The sequence below is a fragment of the Choloepus didactylus genome, chromosome 5 (genome assembly GCF_015220235.1).
Source record: "Choloepus didactylus isolate mChoDid1 chromosome 5, mChoDid1.pri, whole genome shotgun sequence".
In the NCBI taxonomy this organism is placed as follows: Eukaryota; Metazoa; Chordata; class Mammalia; order Pilosa; family Megalonychidae; genus Choloepus; species Choloepus didactylus.
Genome location: NC_051311.1, coordinates 100,950,091 through 100,974,880, shown reverse-complemented (window position 1 = coordinate 100,974,880; position 24,790 = coordinate 100,950,091). Strand labels below are relative to the sequence as shown.

Below are 24,790 nucleotides of genomic sequence, written 5' to 3'. Positions count from 1 at the left end.
AACACTGTTTTGAGCCCACAGTTCCCAGCTTGGAATTTATTCTACACTCTGATTTGCAAAAGTTCCACAAAGTTATAAGTTCATGGCAGCACTCTTTGTAATTGCAAAATAGCTGGAAACAACCTGAATATCAACATGACTGACATTGGCCATATACTTTATGATATATTCATAAAACATGGGTTATAATAACTATTTCCTAAAGAATTGTTTAAAGAACGTTTTCCTCTAGGGAAAATGTCAGCAAATTGTAGATGAATTTTTAGAAATCTTTCGGTCTTTATGAACAAAATAAGATAACAAGCATATGTTAGTTCTACTACCACATGTGCTCCTTTTCCTTTATGGAATTTTTCTGATGTGTCAAATCTCAAAGTCTGGGATCATGGAGTGATTGTATAGTATAAAAACAAATAGTGCTCAATATTAAGAGATGTTTTATGTTCCTTAAACTCTCTGAAGTAAATGGGAATGGGTAGAACACCATGATTACAAGTTGAAAGTAAAAATGTCACAAACATTATGTTTTTAACAGAGAATATACCCATATAGTAAGTCTTTGGAGAATGCTTTTCTAGAAGCCAAAAACAAGAATGCTTGTTAGTTAGTAATAAACTTTCAGTTTGATGAACTGACCTTGTTCCTTAAGATTTAAAAATATTCTTGACATTAAGTACTTTATCCCATCATAATTTCTTTCCTTGTGTATGTCCCAAGACTGTATGTTTGATGTTGTAGACAGGCCATTGTGCTGTTTTGTGTTACCTAACACAATGTCCATGTGGGCCAAGATGTGTAAGATGGATGACTCTTGTACCAGGTTGTCAACCAGTCAACATCATTTGTAAGGAACAACCTAGATATTGCTGAAGGTTTACTGTCATTTGTATAATATCCGAAGTGGCAAGATAAAATTGTCAAAGAAAAGGAAAATGTACTGTAAGAATGTAAGACTTTCAAAACTAAGATGTAGCAGATTTTTTTTCTCTCTTTATACAGTAGTTACTGTTTTCTCATAAGGAAAATATGTGGCAATGATGCACAAAGCCATTATTCATTTTATTACTACTACCAGAAAAACAATATGAACTACATATGGGGAGATATAAATAAGATGTCACCATTCACGCATACCAAACTTGTACATCTATTTCAAGAGGAAGTATTTAAGTTGCTGTTAATAAAATCTATGTAACAGTAAATCATCATATGCTAAACAGTTTTGTATTTGTGTGTATTTTCCTTCCTAGTAACTAAAGTTCTTTTATATCTTATTACTTTCCCAATGACTGACAGAAAAACATAGGGATAACTAGGCCTTTTTGATGTGTATGAAACTTCAATTATATTTGTATTCAACCTGTTCTGTTGAATAATTTGTCAAAAGTGAGAAACAAGGGAATAGTAATACTTAAATAAATTTAGGTCATCTTATTGCCTAAATAGGATTCATTCTAATAGGACTCTAGTACTGGTAGTATTTGAATTAATGTTAGGTTGAATTGGAATGGTGACCTGCATTTAAGTTAAACAGAAGGACAAGCATAGTGCTGCATATATTACTGTTATAGTGTTAGATGTAGAGCTCCTATATTCCAAAGATTGTGCTCAAAGTTCTCAACAATTTAAACCCCTTTCTCTAGGAGAGCTAGACGCCAAGATGTGAAGTATGGGGACCCAATAACCCAGTGCTGGGACATAGAAGACAGTAAGTATAGATTTAATATGCTTTTCTCCCATTTAAAAAATTAAGCCTAGTCTTTATGTGTCCTTTTATTAAATGAGTTAAAACATCTATTTGGAAAAATATAGAGACTCATGCTATTATATAGAAAGATCTCATTTTGTGTAATGCTTATTTTCTGGAAAAGCAAGGGGAGATTTCATAAATCAACTCCATGCATCTATGAATAATCCTTTGTTTGTATCATTATTTGTTTAATATGTCTTTTAAAATTCCTGTACTGTTGCCTTTTTTTTTTAACTGGTTTATCCATGCTTGTAAAGTTTGAAAACTGCTATTAGAAATAAAGTAGGATAGCCCAAAACATTTGGACATCTAGAGTAAACTCAGAGGCCTTCCTAGAAAAGTTTGATAAAACGGTAGGCACTTATTAGAAAGAAGTTTTAGGTAACCTGCACTTTATTTGGTATTCATTTATTAAGTCATGTATTCCTTGATCAGTAAATTATTTATTAAGTGACTTCCATGTGCATGTAATTATCATGGGCATACCATGGGTCAAAGAAACTCCTAGGAGAGCTTTCAGTTTCTTTGGGGAAATGTCATAAAACACAATTAGTGATATGGAAGTTTAGACAAAAGAGTGTTCACCAGAGGCAATATTGTTCAGAGGAAATTTCATAGAATGGCAGATCCTAGAAGTTTAAGTAGTGCAGGAGTAGGAGGGAAGCAGTGTGGGGAATAGAGATGAGGTCCTAGGAGTAAGTGTGATACCAGAGGGAAAAATACCTGTAAATGTATATATTCAAGTGCTTTACTTACTTTTCACTCTCTAGCCCTGCCTTCAAATAGAAAACACACACACAGGCATGCATGTACATGCAAGCATGTGCACACACAGGCATGCACTTACACACACACAACTAGGGGAACTAAAGCAGCACTGCCTTCCTTCTTTATCACATTGCTAGTAACCACCCCACCATTCATGCAAATAGCCTAAAAATTTTGTAGTCTAAAACTGGTGGTCCTGCAGTGTTTTCTGGATTTGAAAACAAAGCAAAACAATTATTTTAAATTCATAATTTCATTCTTCTGCAAAATCAGCTCCCATCCAGAATAGTGTGTTTGAACTCTCATTATAATGTGTGGGTGACTCACTGTCATGTCCCATGTTGTATTTAGCAATCATTACTGTCTGCTCTGTATACAGTGATGCATTTGTGCATATGAGATTTACCAGGGGCTGTTATAGTTGTTGAAGATACACCAAAGAACAAAAAAGAAAGCCGTGCATGCTCTCATGTAACTTATATTCAAGTGTATGTTGGGAGAATAGCCAGGCAATACACACAAAAAACAAAGAAAATATATACTGTTTCAGAAAATGGTAAGTATTATGGAGAAAGCAATTTAAATATAGTTGCTGCCTAAGGCACTCATGCAATTAACTGCCTCCACTTCCCTGTATCTCATTTTTTCCATAACCCATTGCACACAGTCTTTTGTAACCATCACTCTCCTGAGCCCTTTCTTCTCAAGGTCACCAGCAATTTCCTCCTTGAAAATGTAATGATGGATTTTCTGTTCCTCATTTTTACTAATCTCTTACTTCTTCTCTGAAACACTTTTCAGTTGATTTCTATATAGCAGTATACTGGAGCCAGCTCATATAGCCTTATGAAAGCCAGTGGTTAAATATTTAGGAATTTTGTGAGCTGATTGGTAAACTATTGGTAGCTTGAAATCAGTCACAGTGGGAGTATTTGCATGATGGAAATTGGCAAGAACTACAAATCAAGGCTTTTTGTTTTAAGAGAGACTGCATCCCAGCATACTGTTTCCACAGCAACACATCCTTCTTACAGATGGTTTATCTTACAGACTGCTTCGTCTGAGTGCTCTTAACTTTTCTTTTATTCCTACCTTCTAAATATTGGAATGCCCCAAGCTACTTTTCCATCCTTTTCCAATCTCTCTCTATCCACTCCCTAATCCCCTTCAATTTCCACTTAGAGACCATTTGAGTACTAAATTGAGAGGTTCTGACCTCTCCCCATCTGCCAGATTTGTATGCTTAACCACCTACTCAAGAACTCCACTTGGATGCCTAGTCCATCTGAAACATAGGTCTGAGAAAGAATCCTTAGCTTCTTCAAAAACCTATTTGTTCTGTATACTTTCTCATATTAATAGAGAGTACCATCATTCACCTGATTGCTTAGGTCAGAAAGCTATGAGTCATTTTTTATTCTTATATTTCTTTCACATCTTTTATCCACTCCCTCAAAAAGTCCTTTTTGCTGTACTACACACTGCCTTCATGGATCTCAGCCTCACTTAAGCCACTGCACTTCTTCAGCGGCTTCTAATCCGGTCTTCTACTACCATGATTGCCCCCTTTCAGTCTGTTTCCCACTCAGAAGCCAGGGTAGTGTTTTTAAAAACTTAAATCAAATAATGTTATTCCCCTACTCAAAATCTGCCACTAGCCTCTTAACACAATTCGTAAAAAATCCGTAAGCTTTGCCATGACCTACAAGACTCTACTTGATCTGGTTCCTAACACATTCTCTGTCCTTCTCTTGCATCATCGTCAACCTCAGAGGGACCTTCCCTGATTACCCTGTTTGAAATACCTTTCCTCTCTTGTTGTTCATGTTCCCTAATCTGCTTTATTTTTATTTGTAGTGCATAACACTGCCAGATACTATATTCTGTATTTACTCATTTGCTTCATTACTTTGTCTCCCTTACCAAAATGAAAGCCTCTTGAGGGCACTGACTTTGCCTGTCATATTAACCCTATATCCCCAGCACTTAAAGAAATGCTTCATGTATAATAGGCAAACAAGGCTAATTACTTAATGATGGGTAAAGGAAGAGTTACTCAGATGGACAGTATTTGAGCTGTGACTTGAGGAAAAAGTCAAATTTTAAAAAGTTAATGAAGTAACTAATTAAAATCAGACAGACCATCATGTGGGTTGGGTTAAGATTATGCAATCCCTATATTAATCTATGGATGACCCTATATTAATCTATGCAGATGATAGGGAGCTCTTTCATATTTCTCTGTAGGGAATAGAGAGATAATTTTTAGAAAATAGAAGTAGTTGACACTGGTACAAATACTTGATTGGAATAGGAGAAACTAAAGGCCAAGGATCAATTGTGAGACTTAAAGGTGAGATTATTAGACTATTTACCAACTAAAGCAGTTGCAATCACAATGGAGAAAAAAGGGAGCAGATGTAAACAATGTTTCTCAGAAAAGAAAAAAAGGAGATTACTTGCTTAATAATCCAACATAAATGTGTATTGCATTTTGCTAGGTAACCAAGTCTTGAATAATAAGCCAATAATCATTCCCTTTCTTCCATCCTTCCTTTCTTTTCTCATTACTCTAATTGTTGAAGTCTGTGATAATACATTATTATGCATGATATAAAATCACCAGAGCATGTATATGAACTGAAAAATGCTAAACAGATTTAATCTTGCATGCTACTGATATGTCATATATTTATTATACAGCATTATCACAGGCATTTCATTGTGAAAAAAATTATTGCACTCTAGCAGATTAAATAAAATAATCTTTTCAGAATTAAATATTCTGCTATTTTCTAACACTATGTATACAACTTTTGCACATTTAAAAGGTTATTTAATAACAGAATATTCTCTCTATATAAACATACATTTATACCTACTGTTCTGGTTTGCTAGATCTGCCTTTATGCAAAATATCAGAAATGGATGGCTTTTATAAAGGGGATTTATTTGGTTACAAATTTACAATTCTAAGGCCATAAAAGTATCTAAACTAAGGCATCAACTAGAGGATACCTTCACTGAAAAAAGGCAATGGCGTCCAGGCCACCTGTGTCAGCTAAGAAGGCACGTGACTGGCATCTGCTGGTCCTTTGCTCCTGGGTTGTGTTTCAAAATTGCTTTCTCAAAAATGTCTCTGGGCTTTTGTCTCTCTTAGCTTCTCTTTCTCAGCCTCTGTGCATCCTTGCTTGTTCTCCTAGGGTGTTTCTCTCTAAGTGTCTGGGGGTCCTCTCTTAGCTTCTCTGGGGCAACCTCTGGGGTTCATCTCTTAGCTTAGCATCAGGAGATCTGCATCTCCAAGCATCTCCAAATGTCAGTGTCTGTGTCAGCTCTCAGCTCCTCTCCAAGTGTCTCTCTCAGCTTCTTTGGGCTTCTCCTCTTTGTGAGCTCTCTTAAAGGACTCCAGTGATCTAATTAAGACCCATTCTGAATGGGTGGGGTCCACACCTCCATGGAAATAATTTAATCAATGATCTCACCACAGTTGGGTGGCTCAAATCTCCATGGAAACACTGAATCCAAAGGTTCCACCGTAATCAAAAGACTAAGTCTGCCCACACAATATTGCATTAAAGAACATGGCTTCTCTGGGGGACATAATATATCCAAACCAGCACACCTACATACACATGTACATTTTAAATTTAAAGATAACAAATTTAAAACTCAAATGAAAGAAATATTATTAGAAGCAACAATGAATTCTAGATATTCATTTTCAGTCAAACTGATGTGTTGTGCATATCATAGAGATGCTATTTTTACTCACTTAACAAATAATCTCACTCTTTTCAGTTATCCATTTGATTTCACTAGTTTATTGCCTACTAAATTGAAAAATTGTTTGGTTGAATCAGTCTAATCAGGTTTCTCCTGGGCCTCTCCCATCTTCTGACAATTAATCTGCATCCTCCCTAATTTATTCACCAGCTCTCTTTGCTCAGGAAAATGGTTTCTGTTATTATGAGATGATGAGTGTCTTTCTCTTCCATGGTCGGTATTAGTGATCTTTCTGTGCTTTAGGAATTTATTAGCTATGATAATGTAATTTATTGAATTGGCTGGAGATAGGTTTCAAATGGAATCCACACATTTTGAAGGTTAAATGAGGTTAATTCATAATGGTGTCAAGGTACCTTACTTAATCATTGCTGGTAATACACAAATAAGTTCAAATGAAGTTTCTTGGGGAAGAAAAAACATAACAATTGAATATATGTGCATTCATGCCATTTGTTGATAATTTTGTGTGCTTAGGTTTGGAATTCACTTATGTCCCTTAAGCCGTAATCTTTGGTATACCTAAAATGTTAAGTAAGCCCATCTGTAGATTGAGACATCTGAAAATATGATGAAAAAGCACATGTTTGGGCCAGGCTGAACACCCGTCATTTTTTATTTGATCAAATTTAAGCTACAGATCTTAGATCAAACATGGGACACAGCCTTTGGCTACTCCGGATGGAATGTGTTTCAGATGGTGCAATTGTTTTACAAGAATAAGGTATCTGAGGAACTGCTCCTTTAGCTTCCCATTAACTATCTCATGGCCAATGCGTGTTGGGTTGAAGCATCTCTCCTTTAATGAAAAGAAAATTTGGGGGTAGATAATAAAGATAAGGTCTACTTCTTTTATCTTAGAGCCTCTGGCTTATTTTCATCATTATAGTAATCCCTTCAAGGATAGACCCCCATACTTACTTTTCTGACATAAAAATTTCTTAATGTTATATGATAAACTCATGGACCAAATCTTGATAGAATTTCTCTTTAAAAGTGAAGAACACTGCTCTTCCAGAACTATCTATGAAATTGATTACATATTTTTTTTTTGTACTTTCGATTGTTTACAGTACCATTACATAGTTGTACATTCATCACCTAAATCAATCCCTGACACCTTCATTAGCACACACACAAAAATAACAAGAATAATAATTAGAGTGAAAAAGAGCAATTGAAGTAAAAAAGAACACTGGGTACCTTTGTCTGTTTGTTTCCTTCCCCTACTTTTCTACACATCCATCCATAAACTAGACAAAGTGGAGTTTGGTCCTTATGGCATTCCCAATCCCATTGTCACCCCTCATAAGCTACATTTTTATACAACTGTCTTCGAGATTCATGGGTTCTGGGTTGTAGTTTAATAGTTTCAGGTATCCACCACCAGCTACCCCAATTCTTTAGAACCTAAAAAAGGTTGTCTAAAGTGTGCGTAAGAGTGCCCACCAGAGTGATCTCTCGGCTCGTTTTGGAATCTCTCTGCCACTGAAGCTTATTTCATTTCCTTTCACATCCCCCTTTTGGTCAAGAAGATGTTCTCCGTCCCACGATGCCGGGTCTACATTCCTCCCCGGGAGTCATATTCCACGTTGCCAGGGAGATTCACTTCCCTGGGTGTCTGATCCCACGTAGGGGGGAGGGCAGTGATTTCACCTTTCAAGTTGGCTTAGCCAGAGAGAGAGGGCCACATCTGAGCAACAAAGAGGCATTCAGGAGGAGACTCTTAGGCACAAATACAGGGAGGCCTAGCCTCTCCTTTGCAGCAACCGTCTTCCCAAGGGTAAAACTTATGGTAGAGGGCTCAACCCATCAAAACACCAGTCCCCTATGTCTGTGGTCATGTTAGCAACCATGGAGGTGGGGTAGGCGAATACCCCTGCATTCTCCACAGGCTCCTCAAGGGAGCACTACATCTTTTTTTTTTCCTTTTTTTTTTTTTTTTTTTTAACTTTCCCTTCTTTTTTAAATCAACTGTATGAAAAAAAAAGTTAAAAAGAAAACAAACATACAATAAAAGAACATTTCAAAGAGACCATAACAAGGGAGTAAGAAAAAGACAACTAACCTAAGATAACTGCTTAACTTCCAACATGTTCCTACTTTACCCCAAGAAAGTTACATAATATAGCAACATTTCAGTGAACTTGTTCCTACTACATCCATCAGAAATTAACAGACCATAGTCATTTCTGGGCATCCCCAGAACGTTAAATAGCTTATCTGTTCTTCTTGGATTATTGTTCCCCCTTCCTTAATTGCTCTCTACTGCTAGTTCCCCTACATTCTACATTATAAACCATTTGTTTTACATTTTTCAAAGTTCACATTAGTGGTAGCATATAATATTTCTCTTTTTGTGCCTGGCTTATTTCGCTCAGCATTATGTCTTCAAGGTTCATCCATGTTGTCATATGTCTCACGAGATCGTTCCTTCTTACTGCCGCGTAGTATTCCATCGTGTGTATATACCACATTTTATTTATCCACTCATCTGTTGAAGGACATTTGGGTTGTTTCCATCTCTTGGCAATTGTGAATAATGCTGCTATGAACATTGGCGTGCAGATATCTGTTCGTGTCACTGCTTTCCGATCTTCCGGGTATATACCGAGAAGTGCAATCGCTGGATCGAATGGTGGCTCTATATCTAGTTTTCTAAGGAACCGCCAGACTGACTTCCAGAGTGGCTGAACCGTTATACAGTCCCACCAACAATGAATAAGAGTTCCAATTTCTCCACATCCCCTCCAGCATTTGTAGTTTCCTGTTTGTTTAATGGCAGCCATTCTAACCGGTGTTAGATGGTATCTCATTGTGGTCTTAATTTGCATCTCTCTAATAGCTAGTGAAGCTGAACATTTTTTCATGTGTTTCTTGGCCATTTGTATTTCCTCTTCAGAGAACTGTCTTTTCATATCTTTTGCCCATTTTATAATTGGGCTGTCTGTCCTATTGTCATTGAGTTGTAGGATTTCTTTGTATATGCAAGATATCAGTCTTTTGTCAGATACATGGTTTCCAAAAATTTTTTTCCCATTGAGTTGGCTGCCTCTTTAACTTTTTGAGAAATTCCTTTGAGGTGCAGAAACTTCTAAGCTTGAGGAGTTCCCATTTATCTATTTTCTCTTTTGTTGCTTGTGCTTTGGGTGTAAAGTCTAGGAAGTGGCCTCCTAATACAAGGTCTTGAAGATGTTTTCCTACATTATCTTCTAGGAGTTTTATGGTACTTTCTTTTATATTGAGATCTTTGGTCCATTTTGAGTTAATTTTTGTGTAGGGGGTGAGGTAGGGGTCCTCTTTCATTCTTTTGGATATGGATATCCAACTCTCCCAGCCCCATTTGTTGAAAAGACCATTATGGCGCAGTTCGGTGACTTTGGGGGCCTTATCAAAGATCAGTCGGCCATAGATCTGAGGGTCTATCTCCGAATTCTCAATTCGATTCCATTGATCTATATGTCTATCTTTGTGCCAGTACCATGCTGTTTTGGCAACTGTGGCTTTATAATAAGCTTCAAAGTCAGGGAGTGTAAGTCCTCCCACTTGGTTTTTCTTTTTTAGAGTGTCATTAGCAATTCGAGGCATCTTCCATTTCCAAATAAATTTGATAACTAGCTTTTCCAAGTCTGCAAAGTAGGTTGTTGGAATTTTGATTGGGATTGCATTGAATCTGTAGATGAGTTTGGATAGAATTGACATCTTAATGACATTTAGCCTTCCTATCCATGAACATGGAATATTTTTCCATCTTTTAAGGTCCCCTTCTATTTCTTTTAGTAGAGTTATGTAGTTTTCTTTGTATAGGTCTTTTACATCTTTGGTTAAGTTTATTCCTAGGTACTTGATTTTTTTAGTTGCTATTGAAAATGGTATCTTTTTCTTGAGTGTCTCTTCAGTTTGTTCATTTCTAGCATATAGAAACATTACTGACTTATGTGCATTAATCTTGTATCCTGCTACTTTGCTAAATTTGTTTATTAGCTCTAGTAGGTGTATCGTTGATTTCTCAGGGTTTTCTAGATATAAGATCATATCATCTGCAAACAATGACAGTTTTACTTCTTCTTTTCCAATTTGGATGCCTTTTATTTCTTTGTCTTGCCGGATTGCCCTGGCTAGCACTTCCAGCACAATGTTGAATAACAGTGGTGACAGCGGGCATCCTTGTCTTGTTCCTGATCTTAGAGGGAAGGCTTTCAGTCTCTCACCATTGAGTACTATGCTGGCTGTGGGTTTTTCATATATGCTCTTTATCATGTTGAGGAAGTTTCCTTCAATTCCTACCTTTTGAAGTGTTTCTATCAAAAACGGATGTTGGATTTTGTCAAATGCTTTTTCAGCATCTATTGAGATGATCAATTGATTTTTCCCTTTCGAGTTTTTAATGTGTTGTAATACATTGATTGTTTTTCTTATGTTGAACCATCCTTGCATGCCTGGAATGAACCCCACTTGGTCATGGTGTATGATTTTTTTAATGTGTCTTTGGATTCGATTTGCAAGTATTTTGTTGAGGATTTTTGCATCTATATTCATTAGGGAGATTGGCCGGTAGTTTTCCTTTTTTGCAGCATCTTTGCCTGGTTTTGGTATTAGATTGATGTTAGCTTCATAAAATGAGTTAGGTAGTGTTCCATTTTCTTCAATGTTTTGAAAGAGTTTGAGTAAGATTGGTGTCAGTTCTTTCTGGAAAGTTTGGTAGAATTCCCCTGTGAAGCCATCTGGCCCTGGGCATTTATTTGTGGGAAGATTTTTGATGACTGATTGGATCTCTTTGCTTGTGATGGGTTGGTTGAGGTCTTCTATTTCTTCTCTGGTCAGTCTAGGTTGTTCATATGTTTCCAGGAAATTGTCCATTTCTTCTACATTATCCAGTTTGTTGCCATACAGTTGTTCATAATATCCTCTTATAATTTTTTTAATTTCTTCAGGATCTGCAGTTATGTCACCTTTTTCATTCATTATTTTGTTTATATGGGTCTTCTCTCTTTTTGATTTTGTCAGTCTAGCTAGGGGCTTGTCAATCTTGTTGATCTTCTCAAAGAACCAACTTTTGGTGATATTTATCCTCTCTATTGTTTTTTTGTTCTCTATGTCATTTATTTCTGCTTTAATCCTTGTTATTTCTTTTCTTGTACTTGGTTTAGGATTGGTTTGCTGTTCATTTTCTAGCTTCTTCTGTTGATCCATTAGTTCTTTGATTTTGGCTCTTTCTTCCTTTTTAATATATGCGTTTAGTGCTATAAATTTCCCCCTTAGCACTGCTTTTGCTGCATCCCATAGGTTTTGGTATGTTGTGTTCTCATTTTCATTCGTCTCTATATATTTAGCAATTTCTCTTGCTATTTCTTCCTTAACCCACTGATTGTTTAGGAGTGTGTTGTTTAACCTCCAGGTATTTGTGAATTTTCTAAGTCTCTGATGGTTATTGACTTCTAATTGTATTCCATTGTGGTCAGAGAATGTGCTTTGAATAATTTCAATCTTTCTAAATTTATTGAGGCTTGTTTTATGTCCCAGCATATGATCTATTCTGGAGAAAGTTCCGTGAGCACTAGAAAAGTATGTGTATCCTGGTGATTTGGGATGTAATGTCCTGTAGATGTCTGTTAAATCTAATTCATTTATCAGATTGTTTAGGTTTTCAATTTCCTTATTGGTCTTCTGTCTGGTTGATCTATCTATAGGAGAGAGTGATGTGTTGAAGTCTCCCACAATTATTGTGGAAACATCGATTGCTTCCTTTAGTTTTGCCAGTGTTTCTCTCATGTATTTTGTGGCACCTTGATTGGGTGCATAGACATTTACGATTGTTATTTCTTCTTGCTGAATTGCCCCTTTTATTAGTATGTAGTTGCCTTCTTTGTCTCTCAAAACATCCCTGCATTTGAAGTCTATTTTATCTGAGATTAATATTGCTACACCTGCTTTCTTTTGGCTGTAGCTTGCATGAAATATTTTTTTCCATCCTTTCACTTTCAGTTTCTTTGTGTCCCTGTGTCTAAGATGAGTCTCTTGTATGCAACATATTGATGGTTCATTTTTTTTGATCCATTCTGCGAATCTATATCTTTTAATTGGGGAGTTTAATCCATTTACATTCAACGTTAAAACCGTGAAGGCATTTCTTGAATCGGCCATCTTATCCTTTGGTTTATGTTTGCCATATTTTTCCCTCTCTCTATTAATATCCTTTATTGTACCCATACCGAATCTCTTTAGTACTGAACCTTTCTCCAAGTCTCTCTGTCCTGTCTTTGTTTCTCTGTCTGTAGGGCTCCCTTTAGTATCTCCAGTAGGGCAGGTCTCTTGTTAGCAAATTCTCTCAGCATTTCTTTGTCTGTGAAAAATTTAAGCTCTCCCTCAAATTTGAAGGAGAGCTTTGCTGGATAAAGTATTCTTGGCTGGAAATTCCTCTCACTCAGAATTTTAAATATATCGTGCCACTGCCTTCTCGCCTCCATGGTGGCTGCTGAGTAGTCACTACTTAGTCTTATGCTGTTTCCTTTGTATGTGGTGAATTGCTTTTCTCTTGCTGCTTTCAGAACTTGCTCCTTCTCTTCTATGTTTGACAGTGTGATCAGTATATGTCTCGGAGTGGGTTTTTTTGGATTTATTCTATTTGGAGTTCGCTGAGCATTTATGATTTGTGTATTTATGTTGTTTAGAAGATTTGGGAAGTTTTCCCCAACAATTTCTTTGAATACTCTTCCTAGACCTTTACCCTTTTCTTCCCCTTCTGGGACACCAATGAGTCTTATATTCGGACGTTTCATATTATCTATCATATCCCTGAGGTCCATTTTGAGCTTTTCAATTTTTTTCCCCATTCTTTCTTTTATGCTTTCATTTTCCATTCTGTCATCTTCCAGGTCACTGATTCGTTGTTCAACTACCTCTAGTCTTGTACTATGAGTGTCCAGAATCTTTTTAATTTGGTCAACAGTTTCTTTAATTTCCATAAGATCATCCATTTTTTTATTTAGTCTTGCAATGTCTTCTTTATGCTCTTCTAGGGTCTTCTTGATTTCCTTCATATCCCGTACTATGGTCTCATTGTTCATCTTTAGTTCTTTGAGTAGCTGCTCTAGGTGCTGTGTCTCTTCTGGTCTTTTGATTTGGGTGCTTGGGCTTGGGTTATCCATATCGTCTGGTTTTTTCATATGCTTTATAATTTTCTGTTGTTTTTGGCCTCGTGGCATTTGCTGAACTTGATAGGGTTCTTTTAGGGTTTGTAGACCTATTGAAGTCCTTATCTCTAATTTATCAGATCTACAGCTTCGTGGAGTACACTTTCTCTAACTAACCAGCAGGTGGCGTCCACGAGCCACCTGTTCTACACAAGCCAGTTCTCCCCCGCCCAGCCTTTTTGGTGAGTGGGGGAGTGAGTCCTGTGGGGCCCAATTGGTGTACCAAGCTGGCGTGTGTAGTTGGTGTTGCCTGCCCTGTATATGGGGCGTGTTTCTGGGCAGTCGGGGAGGGGGGGTGGCCCTAACAATCAAATCTCCCTGATGATCCTAGAGTTTTAAAGCTGCTGCAATAGTCTAATCCTTCAGTTCAGTCCTGCCACAGTTTGTCTCTGCCACTGACCCACAAGTCTTTGGTATTGGCGTATGGCTCCTGAGACTTGCAAGTGGGCCCCCTCTTCCAGGCTGTGCACCCCGGGTCCTCTGTTGAGGGATGACTGTGCTATGTCACAGGTGAGTGCCGTCCCCCCCAGGGCAGTTCTGGGCTGCTGGGCTGTGTAGGGAGGCTCCCAGTCTGCTCAAATGATGGCTGAATGGGGCTTTGTTAATTCACACTGCTCCACCTTCCCAGCTCTGGGACATTCAGCTGAGGTTGCAGGGAAGGCTAATGTCCACGCCCAGTTTTGTGGTGTGTGCCTGTTATTTGAAGCACTTCCGTCACACTGGGTTGTCTGGGGCAGCTCTGGGCTATGGGGCTGGCGATGGGCAGGAGTGTTTCCTGTCCACCAGGATGGTGGCTGTGAGCGGACACCCCCCTTTTTTTGGGAAGTTGTGTTGTTTAGTGAATTTTCTCAGCCACTGGATTATTGCCTTTTGTCTCAGAGCTCTCTTAGTTCTGCTCTTGACTTGACGTGCCCAAATTGCAATTCTTTGAAGCTTTCTGTATTGTGCTTCTTAGAGTAATTGTTTTAGAAAAAGAAAAAAGGATTTAAAAAAAAAAAAAAAAAAAAACAGCCCTCCTCAGAGATCTAATGGGTTATTGAAATGCTAATAGACAAAGCAACCAGGGCCATTAAGGAAAGGTCCACAGGGCAGAGAGATCAGCTTTGCTTCAGGATTTGCATATGCGCCTCAAGGCCTGAGCTCCGCCCTTCCCCTTTCTGTGTTCACCAGAACTCCAAAAATCCTCTGCTTTTATTTTGGAGTTTTTCGTGTTGTTTTTTTTCTATGCCTGTCTCCTCTCTGCTGGGCTGGCTGCTCTCAGAGTCTCTGGTGTCTGGTCTCAGTCTATCTATGGTTGGAGTTTGAATCAGTAGAATGAGTTTCCGATAAGAGCAGCCACTGCAGTTCTCCCTTCTCCTTCCCAGAGCTGACAGCCCCTCCTCCCCCGGGACTGATCCTGGCAGGGAGGGGCGCGGGTCCCCTGGCCGCAAAAACTTACAGATTTCGCTGATCTCAGCAGTTCCACGTTTTCATGAGTGTTGTGTGAAGTATGCCCAAAGACAGATTGCTCTGTGGTGTCCAGTCCACGCAGTTCCTGGCTTTTTACCTACTTTCCTGGAGGAGTAACTAAAACTTACAGCTCACCAGTCTGCCATCTTGCCCCGCCTCCACATTTTATATATAAGAAAAGGTGTTAAAACATTAAAAGATGCAATGGGCTTATTTTGCTCAGTGAAAGAGTTTCAATGTTTAGAGTTAGATCTTGTAAACTATTATTTAAAAAATTGATAATAGATAATATACCAATGAAAGAGTAAACATTATAATGCAGGAATAGAGTTTTAAAAATCATTCTAGTAGATAATATTTGACTCTTAGGTTATAATATTATAACATGAATTTACTTTCTCTTTAATAATGTGTTTGATTCTTTCCCTCATGGCATCTGTTCTAAATCAGTCTATTTTCCCATTGCTTTTAAAATCAGGTCAAGGTTAATCTCGTATTCCTTGTTTGCTTTCCAGGTATTAGTCATGAAACTGCTGATGAAAAGGTGATTTTTGGCATTGAATTTAATTCGACCTTTCTGGAATGTATACCTAAATCTCAACAAGCATCTATTAAGTGGTATGTCCAGCAGTCAGGAGATGAACATCGAGAGGAGGTAAGTTAAATCATCCAGGAATCCGCTCCTTGAGGGAAATAATGTAACACAAATCAAGGTTTTGGTGTGAGATGTTCAACTTTTAGCACCATGTGATACTCTCATCACTGTTTGATAAAAGAAAATAACAGTTTATACTAATTAACACCAAAATAACAAAGGCATTGGGATTCAAATAGTCCAATTTATCACAAATATACTAATAAAAAAAATTGAGAAACAGACTGAATATTTAAAAATGAAATTTACATGATTATTTTTCTAATTTTCATTTATTATGAATTGCTGATATTTTAGGACAAGTTCCCTGATCAAGAACAAAAAAGCAATATTTTCCCATATCCCTCACTAAAGCATAATGATTAAGTTTTGACTAATACCATGTTCAATTTAGATCATAAAATAAAACATATTGAATATCTATAAAAATAGAAATATCTGCCTGTATAATATATGAAGAGGCTGAGTTAGTTTCTGGACTTTTCTACTATTTTATTTTCATACATTAAAGTTAAATCAAGAGAGGGAAAAATACTATGGATGTTTTTTGTCTTTTGATTCTTTTCTGTTTCAGTTTTCCTAGTATATACCTGTGTTAGAAGCATATCATGGAAATTTATTGAGGTAGATAGGCTATAAATATTACCGAATTTAAGGAGCTGTGTGGGTAGTATGGGAAGCCTGAGATTAATATTATTTGAATGTCATGCAACAAAGGTTAAATTGGCAGAATTTGTTTTTTGATTGCAATCCCAAAGAGAAACCAGTGTTGCCTGATCTGGAGTTCTAAAATCTAAAATTAAGGACATTAATGAGTAATGGAGAGAACACAAGATTCGGAATTAGATGTTTTGAATTGAAATATGGTCCTGGAACCTTGGGCAATTTCACTTAGCCCTCTCAGAATTTTCTGAAATGAACTCAGTAAACTCAACAGTTACCATGAGAATGAAATGAGAAAACACATATGAGAATGTGAAATCTCAAAGCAGAGGTGCTCACAAATGTAAAATATGGCCATAAAATTATAGATATTGTCTAACAGGGAGGAGGTGTACAATAGCAGTGAGCACTGATCTTGTTCAGAAAATGCTGGTGCTACCTTTGGCTTCACTGCTGAGGATTTATGGGCAGGTTGGTGTGAAAGAAAGGGAGCACACTCTGTCCTCAATTGTTCATGCAAAAGAAAGTTTTATTCTACTCATTTCTACAGGTCTTTGTAGCATACAAGGTAGTTTCCTACGTGACTGTTTTCAGGTATCTCTGGGAGGGTACATTTTTTCTAAAGTCATGAGGTGTATTTACATATCTTTGGTCTTAAGGGACAATTTCTTTGGGGGCTAGACAGAAAACAGTGGGGGCGGGAGACAGGAGCACCGAAGGAGCCCAGCAGGAACTCAGAGACTATTCCCTTACCTAAATTGCAGTCCGCTTTCAGACATGCAAAGCTTTTGGCCTTTTCCTAGCCCAGTGCCCGCCTTCAGACATCTGGAGCTTTGGGAAGGCCCTGCTCTATAGTTTGTTAAGCCAGGGGAACTTCCATGTCTTCACATCTCCCCCCTTTTTATTATGATAACAATTTGGTGTAGTGACATAAAACTCATTCATAGGAATATTATGGGGGTTTCGGGAATGGGTGCTATGTCTTCTTAGGCTGGTTCATCCGCACTGGAGTAAGCTTTCGGAGGTGTTTTCTTTGTACAGTTGTTACAGCATCGTTGGTCCTCTGGGAAGCAGGATGGTCGGCTTCAGGGTTCCACTGGGCTGTTTTGTGACAGATAACATTTTAAAAATAACTAAAATTATAATTGTTAGTATTATATTGTTGTTTGATGTTATGCACATTAGGAACTAAAAGAATTTTAGAAGTTTTTAATTTTTATAACATTTTCTAAACATTTTTTTTTTGCAATTTATAACATACTGCATGAATTTAATTATTTTTTAGTAGTCTGTTTATTTTTATTTATTTTTCTAAGGTGATAGAACAAATTCTTTGTAACTCCTGGGAATGAAAAGATATTCTTTAGAGTTTGACTTTGAGAAAGTAAAATGTTAAAAGTTATTAGGTTTGAAACAGTATATATATATTTTTTATTTAGTTAAAGTTAAGGAAAAGACTTAGCTCTTTTTTTAAAAGTGAGAAGACAGTATTTTTAAACAACCAAGGACATGATAAACTTAACATATGTTGAGTGCAAGAAGTTATTTTGATAAAAGAGACTTTTTGCATCCTATACTGATTACTTAGAAAAACACTTTTATAACCTTTTAAGAAATAACACCTTAATAATTTAAGGAAACCTTTTCTTAATAAAAACAGCAGGAAGCCTTAACGTGAGAAGCGTGCAGTATAGCTAGGAATGTTTTATATTTTGTGACTTATTAGGCACATACCCACAACATTGAATATTAATTACTGCTTTGGGTGGTGGTTAAAATATTTAATGCTATTTTGTTTTATAAAACCACCTTTTTTTCTTTAAGTTGTGGGGTTTTATTGTTAAGCAGTGTTATTACTAGTTTTTACCATTTTTTAACTTTGACCACAGAAATAATTGTTTTCACAAACTTTCTACAGCTTTCTGTACCTATCTTTCAACCTTGACTACAGAAATAAATTTTCCACTTTCTACAAACCTTCTACAACTTTCTGTATCCATCTAAGCTTTATCCCACATTCTTATCCTTCCAAGCTTTATTTTACATTCCTAAACAATCAGTCATTTAGGACAAAGCTACTTGCTTTTTTCCCTTAATTAGAAAAACATTCTTTATACCTTCTATACAATATGCTATTACCACCAAAATCAAACTTGCTAGAATGATGCTAAATATTTAAAACAAAACATTCTTTATAGAGAGAGGGAGTCAAAGTTCTCATTATCAGATTCCTTAGTAGAGATATTATTTTATAACACTGGTTTTTTACACAAATGCAAACTGTGCAAACTGCACAAAATTTAAAGGAACTATAAATTTGGGGTTACTGTTAGTGGAGCGCTCAAACCCACTAAGTTTGCATGCACGACTCTTGGATTAACTTAATTAGCTTTACTACATAATAGACTAATTGAAATAAAAGAAAGCAAAGTGAAGACAATAAACAAAAAATTACACGCTTACCCAACACAGGGAAAGTTTGAATTGTAAAGCTACCTTAACTCAGATGTGTTTGGCGTTTGTCCGTGGCAGGCACTTTCATTTGGACTTCCCAGTCCCGATACTCCAGGAAAAATTTCTGGACAACTGGTTAAGCATAATGGGGCAAACAAAATTTCTGGCTAATGCTGCCTTGTGAAGACAGCATTGCAAAACTGGTGCAGCTCCTCTAGGGAGGGAAGGCAGTGATGGTGGCAGTGGCGGCAGCGCTGGCGGCAGCCGTGAAGGCGGTGGTAAAGGAGAAAGGAGAAGGAGTGAGGCCGTGGTTGTTTCCCCGCCGCCTTTATCGGGGGGCGGCATGGGGGCTGAGGACTTGGGAGGCTGGAGGCATTAATCAGAGAGAGCGGTGGTTTCTCTTTCAGGGACCTCAGTTCTAGAACTCTCAATCTCCGCAATATGAAGAGGGGCCAGGGCAGTGCCAATAAGAGCCCACGTAGTAAATGTTTCAGAGGAAACTTTTTGTCCTCGCTCAAAGTGGCACTTTAAATTTTGTCCAACGCGCTCCCACACATCTAAGTCTAACGTGCCTTCCTCAGGAAACCAGGGGTTATACTGAACTACCTCATACAGTAAAGAATACAAATTATCTTCTGAAACAGAAGCTCCACTAGCCTGCAGCAGCCGTTGTAAAACTAACACATACCAGCGCTGGGGAACACTGAGAGACTGACCCATATCCTTGAGTGGCTGAAACTTCTGACCCACCATGAGACAACTCGCTTGTACTTGCTGTGCAGCATCCAAACGTCGTGGTCAGGATTGGTGAGCCTCACATGGGGTGCCAATTGTGAAAGAAGGGGAGCACACTCCATCCTTAGTTGTTCATACAAAAGAAAGTTTTATTCTACTCATTTCTACAGGTCTTTATAGCATACAAGGTAGTTTCCTACGTGACTGTTTTCAGGTATCTCCGGGAGGGTACATTTTTTCTAAAGTCATGAGGTGTATTTACATATCTTTAGTCTTAAGGGACAATTTCTTTGGGGGCTAGATGGTAAACAGTGGGGGCGGGAGACAGGAGCACGGAAGGAGCCCAGCAGGAACTCAGAGACTATTCCCTTATCTAAATTGCAGTCCGCCTTCAGACATGCAAGGCTTTTGGCCTTTTCCTCGCCCAGTGTCCGCCTCCAGACATCTGGAGCTTTGGGAAGGCCCTGCTCTATAGTTTGTTAAGCCAGGGGAACTTCCGTGTCTCCACAGGTTGGAACTTCTCTAGCACTTAGTTTCTCTGTCATATAAGGTTGAGAAACCCTGGAGTAAAAGAATCAAATGTTTATCATAAGTTGATTTAAAGACATGTTCTACCATTACATTAAGAAGTCAATATCATTCTTTACATCTACTGTCTAGAAGAATATGTATTTTTCCATCATAATGTTGGCCCTTTGCATACTTAATTCAAAGGCGATAACTTCATTCTGTATTATTTCAAATGTCTCCAATAAAACTTGATTTTCTTGTCCTATATAATTTATTTACTTCAGTAGAATTTTGACATTCTAGATTACTTATGAAAACTTACAAAAATAGTGCTCAAAAGCACAGGATTTTTCTGTATGTATTTTTTTAATTCAGTTTTATTGAGATATATTCACATACCACACAACTTGTACAATCAATTGTTCACAGTAAAAACTTGATTTTTAAAATCATTACTGACATCCATAAATTCTATGATTATGGCAGAAGGGTAGTTGTACTGAAAATTTATTTTAAAGACCCCATTTGACCAATATATATTGAAGTATTAGATGATACAGAAGTAATTCTTTAATTTCAAAATATAAAACATTTACTTTTACCCAAGAAACATGTAGAGTGTCTGTTATAATATTTTATTTTTAAATTTTACATAACTATTTTCAATTTTATAGCTAATGAAGTTTGATAATTGCTTTTCAGTTAAATATAATTGCTTAGTAAATGATTTTTCCTCCATTGCAAATTTAATTTGACATTTTTTTTAATGTAGGCACTCTGCCTAGAGTAATTGCCACTTATAGATATGCACATTTGCCCATCCATGTTTGCATTCACATCTTTCATTTCCCTGGAAATGCTTTGCATTTTTTTAATATAGCATTTAACTATATATCATATATTCAGGATGGTACCAAGCTCCATAAATTTCATTGGAGCAGAATAATGTATTTGTTGAATTTTACTTAAAATTATTTTAGCTGTAATAATTCAACTATTTTCATCTGTCCTTCTAAATAGACAGTTATACGTTGTCTAGGACATGCAACACTGCTTCCTAATCTGCGGGAAGGGGTAAAATCTAGACTAGATTTGAAACATTTTTCCCAGCAGGCTGTCTTCTGCTCCTTATCCATAAGGTCACAGTTTGAAATATTTCTTCCATTCAAAAAAAGCCTGAGGGAGGGCACGGGATCCCCTGTGATACAGTGGCTGTCACCAGGTTATTCTCTGCCTGTAGGAGAACTTTTCCTTACTGAGCTGTTTCACAGTCGGGTGCTGTTGGGGAGGTCGGGAGTCAGTTACCTACTGACTTTCTTATAAAGCTGCTCTGGAAATTGATGATGTTTTTGCTGTAACTAGTGAGTTAATCAGCAATCCCCAAGCTTAGATTGAACTTTGGGGATCTGGATGAATGAAAGAGGCAATACCTTATGCCATTTGCCATGTCATATTTTCCCTGTGGGTGTTTAAGATATTTTAAAAACTTCTTCAAATATTTGCATTTTTTATGAGTATGTCTGTGTTTTATTTTTGTCCTTTTTATTATAAAAGCAATGTAAATGGCTCTGCAAATACTGTACCGTGTTAAGAAGAACTAGGAGACCACTAAGCATGGATAAGCACAAGTAATATTTTGATAGCTATCCAACTTTTCTGTCACTAACCATTACACTACAGATATTCCCCCTCATCATTCAGTTTTAATACCATGTTTTTCTTGTTCCGTCTCCCCACTTTTGGCACCATAGTCATCCATGGCTGTTTGTGTTTTATTTAAGTAGTTTGCGTTACTCTTAAGAAAAAAAAGTAGTGAACTTCCTTTCTTTCTGTACTTTAGATTTGTGTACTTTCTTTACTATTTTCTTAGGCCAAATTCCTAGAAGTCAAATAAATGAATTAAAGGCTATGATTAAGGCTTTTGATAAATAACTGTATTGCTAATTTGCCACCAAAAGCACCAAATTAGTGCCTTTTCTGGGCCCCTAAAGAAAAATTGCAAATCATCATTTAAAAAAAAAAAAAAACCCTACCAATTTGATATGAAAAAATCAAATTGTTTTAATGTCTATATGTCTTTGAAAACACATGGATGTGAATTTACCTTCTCTTACCTTCTCATGTTTCTTGGCCGTTGGTATTCAGTTGTATGTGGTTCATGCCTTGCCTGTCGCTTGCTTAGTTTACATTGGCATATTCATTTAAAAATGATTTCTACAAGCTTTTTATATGTTATAGATATTAACAATTTAATGTTACAAAATATTGTAAGTACTTCTTTCTTAGTTTTTATATTCTTAATTTTGTATGTCTAACATACAAAACTTTTATATTTTGTGTAGACAAATCAATTTATTTTTATCTTTATGATTTCTCCCTCACTATGCTTAGAAACTCCCACCCCAATGGGAAGGAAAACATACGTTTTTCTAGTTGTTTTATTATTTTATTTTTGTATTTATACTTTACATTTTATATTTACACTCAAAATTATTAAATTAATACAGTAGTTATTATACTTGATTATAATCAAGTATATAAAAACTTGATTTTTTTCATTAGTGAGCCATTTGTCCCAGCACTATTTGTTAATGTCTTCCTTTTATTGAAGTTTGCCTAAAAATGTAATTATTGGCTTTGTAGTATATTAATAATATATCATGTGCAGTATTACATAAGTATAATCTGAGAAATTTAAAAACATAGTACAAATGATTCCATTCCATTTCCTTTTCCTTTCTCCCATTAAACTAAGAAGAATTTTAAGCTCTTTCTTTGAAATGCAGAGAAAAGGGCAAAATCCAGACTGGATATGAAGAATCTTCACAATAGTTTTACAGATGTGTCCCCCCTCCCCGTCCATGCTGGGGAGCTTTCTTCTGTATTTAATTCCAATTTCCCCTCAGTAATATTTCCTCTATTTGCTGAAGAAATGAGATCCTTAAAGCCCTAGTGTTCCAAGACATGTGCAGTGTTTTAGCTATGAAGGAATTGACAAGTGAATTATCTGTGTAGGAATTACCATTAAGCCACTATTACCAGAGAACGAAATCCCTGACCTTTACCTGCTGCTTGGTACTTAAATGTCCTTTGTACTTTCCCTTATTACTCTCCTCATCTTAAATGAATTGCCTTTCACTGAAGATCTACATTTAATAATGCCAAATGTATTATCCTTGTTCACATTAAGCAAATGGATAGCCAACCCCATGTTCAAGCCTGCTTTTGATTTGTAAGGCTGAGGCGTTTTTACTTATCACTTCTAGAGTAGAGAAAATTCCATGAGTTTAAATCAGTGTCCGTAGATTACATTATCTCTTTGTAGAGGAGCTGAATTTTCTAAATTGACTGTGCTGACATTTCACTGTTGCGGTACAGTCTTCATCGTTCATCATTTTCCAGCACAGAATAAAAGCAGTTCAGACAACGAGAAGGTAAAGTAAGCAAATGTTAATCAACTACTTGATGTCTGGGTTACAGATTTCTATCTCTAAATTGCCAAAATTCTATGAAAATATATCAATTCAAAATCCCTTATTAGGTATGCCATTTCATTAAAGGCATATTTTAAAAGTTTAGAAAGAATTAACATCAGTAAGATGACTCTAGTAGACATTTGGTTAATCCAGAAAGCCTGGAATTTATTAAAGCAAGTTTTATATCTATATCTCAAAAACCAAAGAGCAAACTAATAAGCATTCCATGAAAGAAGGGGAAGATGTAGGACATGACCAAGTGATGAAATGCCGGTTGTTTATGAAACTCTGAGTCCTGTGAGGACAGAACTAGAGTGTAAAGGAGGGAAGGGAACTAAACAAGATACAAAAAGAAAATAGCAAAAATAATAATGAAATGTTGCACAATATGTAGGAAATTGGAGTCATAATTTCTTCGTGTCAAAAGTTTAAAAGAACAATAAAAATTGCTGAGTCAGAGCTGCAATAATCTCTAAAAGCCATGTAAAATACAGTTTAAGTATTAGCAAGAATACCAGTTATTCACAGTTGCCAAAAGATGGAAGCAACCCAAGTGTCCATCAACCAATGAATGGATAAATAATATGTGGTATATACATACAATGGAATATTATTCTGCCATGAAAAGGAATGATGTTTTAATGCATGTGACAACATCGATGAACCTTGAAGACATCATGTTGAGTGAAATAAGGCACACACCGAAGGACAAATATTATATGACCTCATTGACATGAAACAATTAGGATAGATAACTAAACTCATAGAATCTAGATTATAGGTTACCAGAGAATGGAGTAGAGATATGGAATAAGTTAATGCTTAAACTATACAGAGTTTCTATTTGGATTGATTGTAAAGTTTTGGGAATGGATGATGGTAATGATAGCACAACATTATGAATGTAATAAACAGCACTGAATTAAATATTTTATTACTGTTAAAAGGGAAAATTTTAGGTTGTATGTATGTTACTAGACTTGAAATTAAAAAAAAAAACACATAGGCTTGTACAACACAAATCGTAAACCATATTGTAAATAGTGGACTATAGAGAATAGTAAAATTATGAAGATGTTCTTTGATGAATTGTAGCAAATACATCACACTAATGCAGGGTATTAATAATAGGGTGGTATGTGGGAATTCTGTATTTTAGGCATGATCTTTCTGTAAAGCTATAACTTCTCTTATAAAAAAATGAAAACAAAAAAGAATACCAGTTTTGAAAAGGAAATGGAGAGATGAACTGGAACTGGAGTTACCCACTTTGATTGTCATGTTATAACCACAGACCATTTTCTATTAAGGGAGCTATAGAAATAAGGGCTTCATAATGTTACCTCTCAAGCAA

At 36.5% G+C, this 24,790-nt stretch overlaps 1 protein-coding gene across 1 annotated transcript in view; it reads left to right on the top strand.

Annotated features, from left to right (window-relative positions):
• SEMA3D (semaphorin 3D) overlaps positions 1 to 24,790 on the top strand; it is a 205,527-nt gene that overhangs the window by 173,187 nt on the left and 7,550 nt on the right. The window contains exons 16-17 of the mRNA XM_037837475.1: positions 1,644 to 1,708; positions 15,459 to 15,598. Coding sequence (XP_037693403.1) covers positions 1,644 to 1,708; positions 15,459 to 15,598 — 205 coding nt within the window. The remainder of the gene's footprint in view (positions 1 to 1,643; positions 1,709 to 15,458; positions 15,599 to 24,790) is intronic.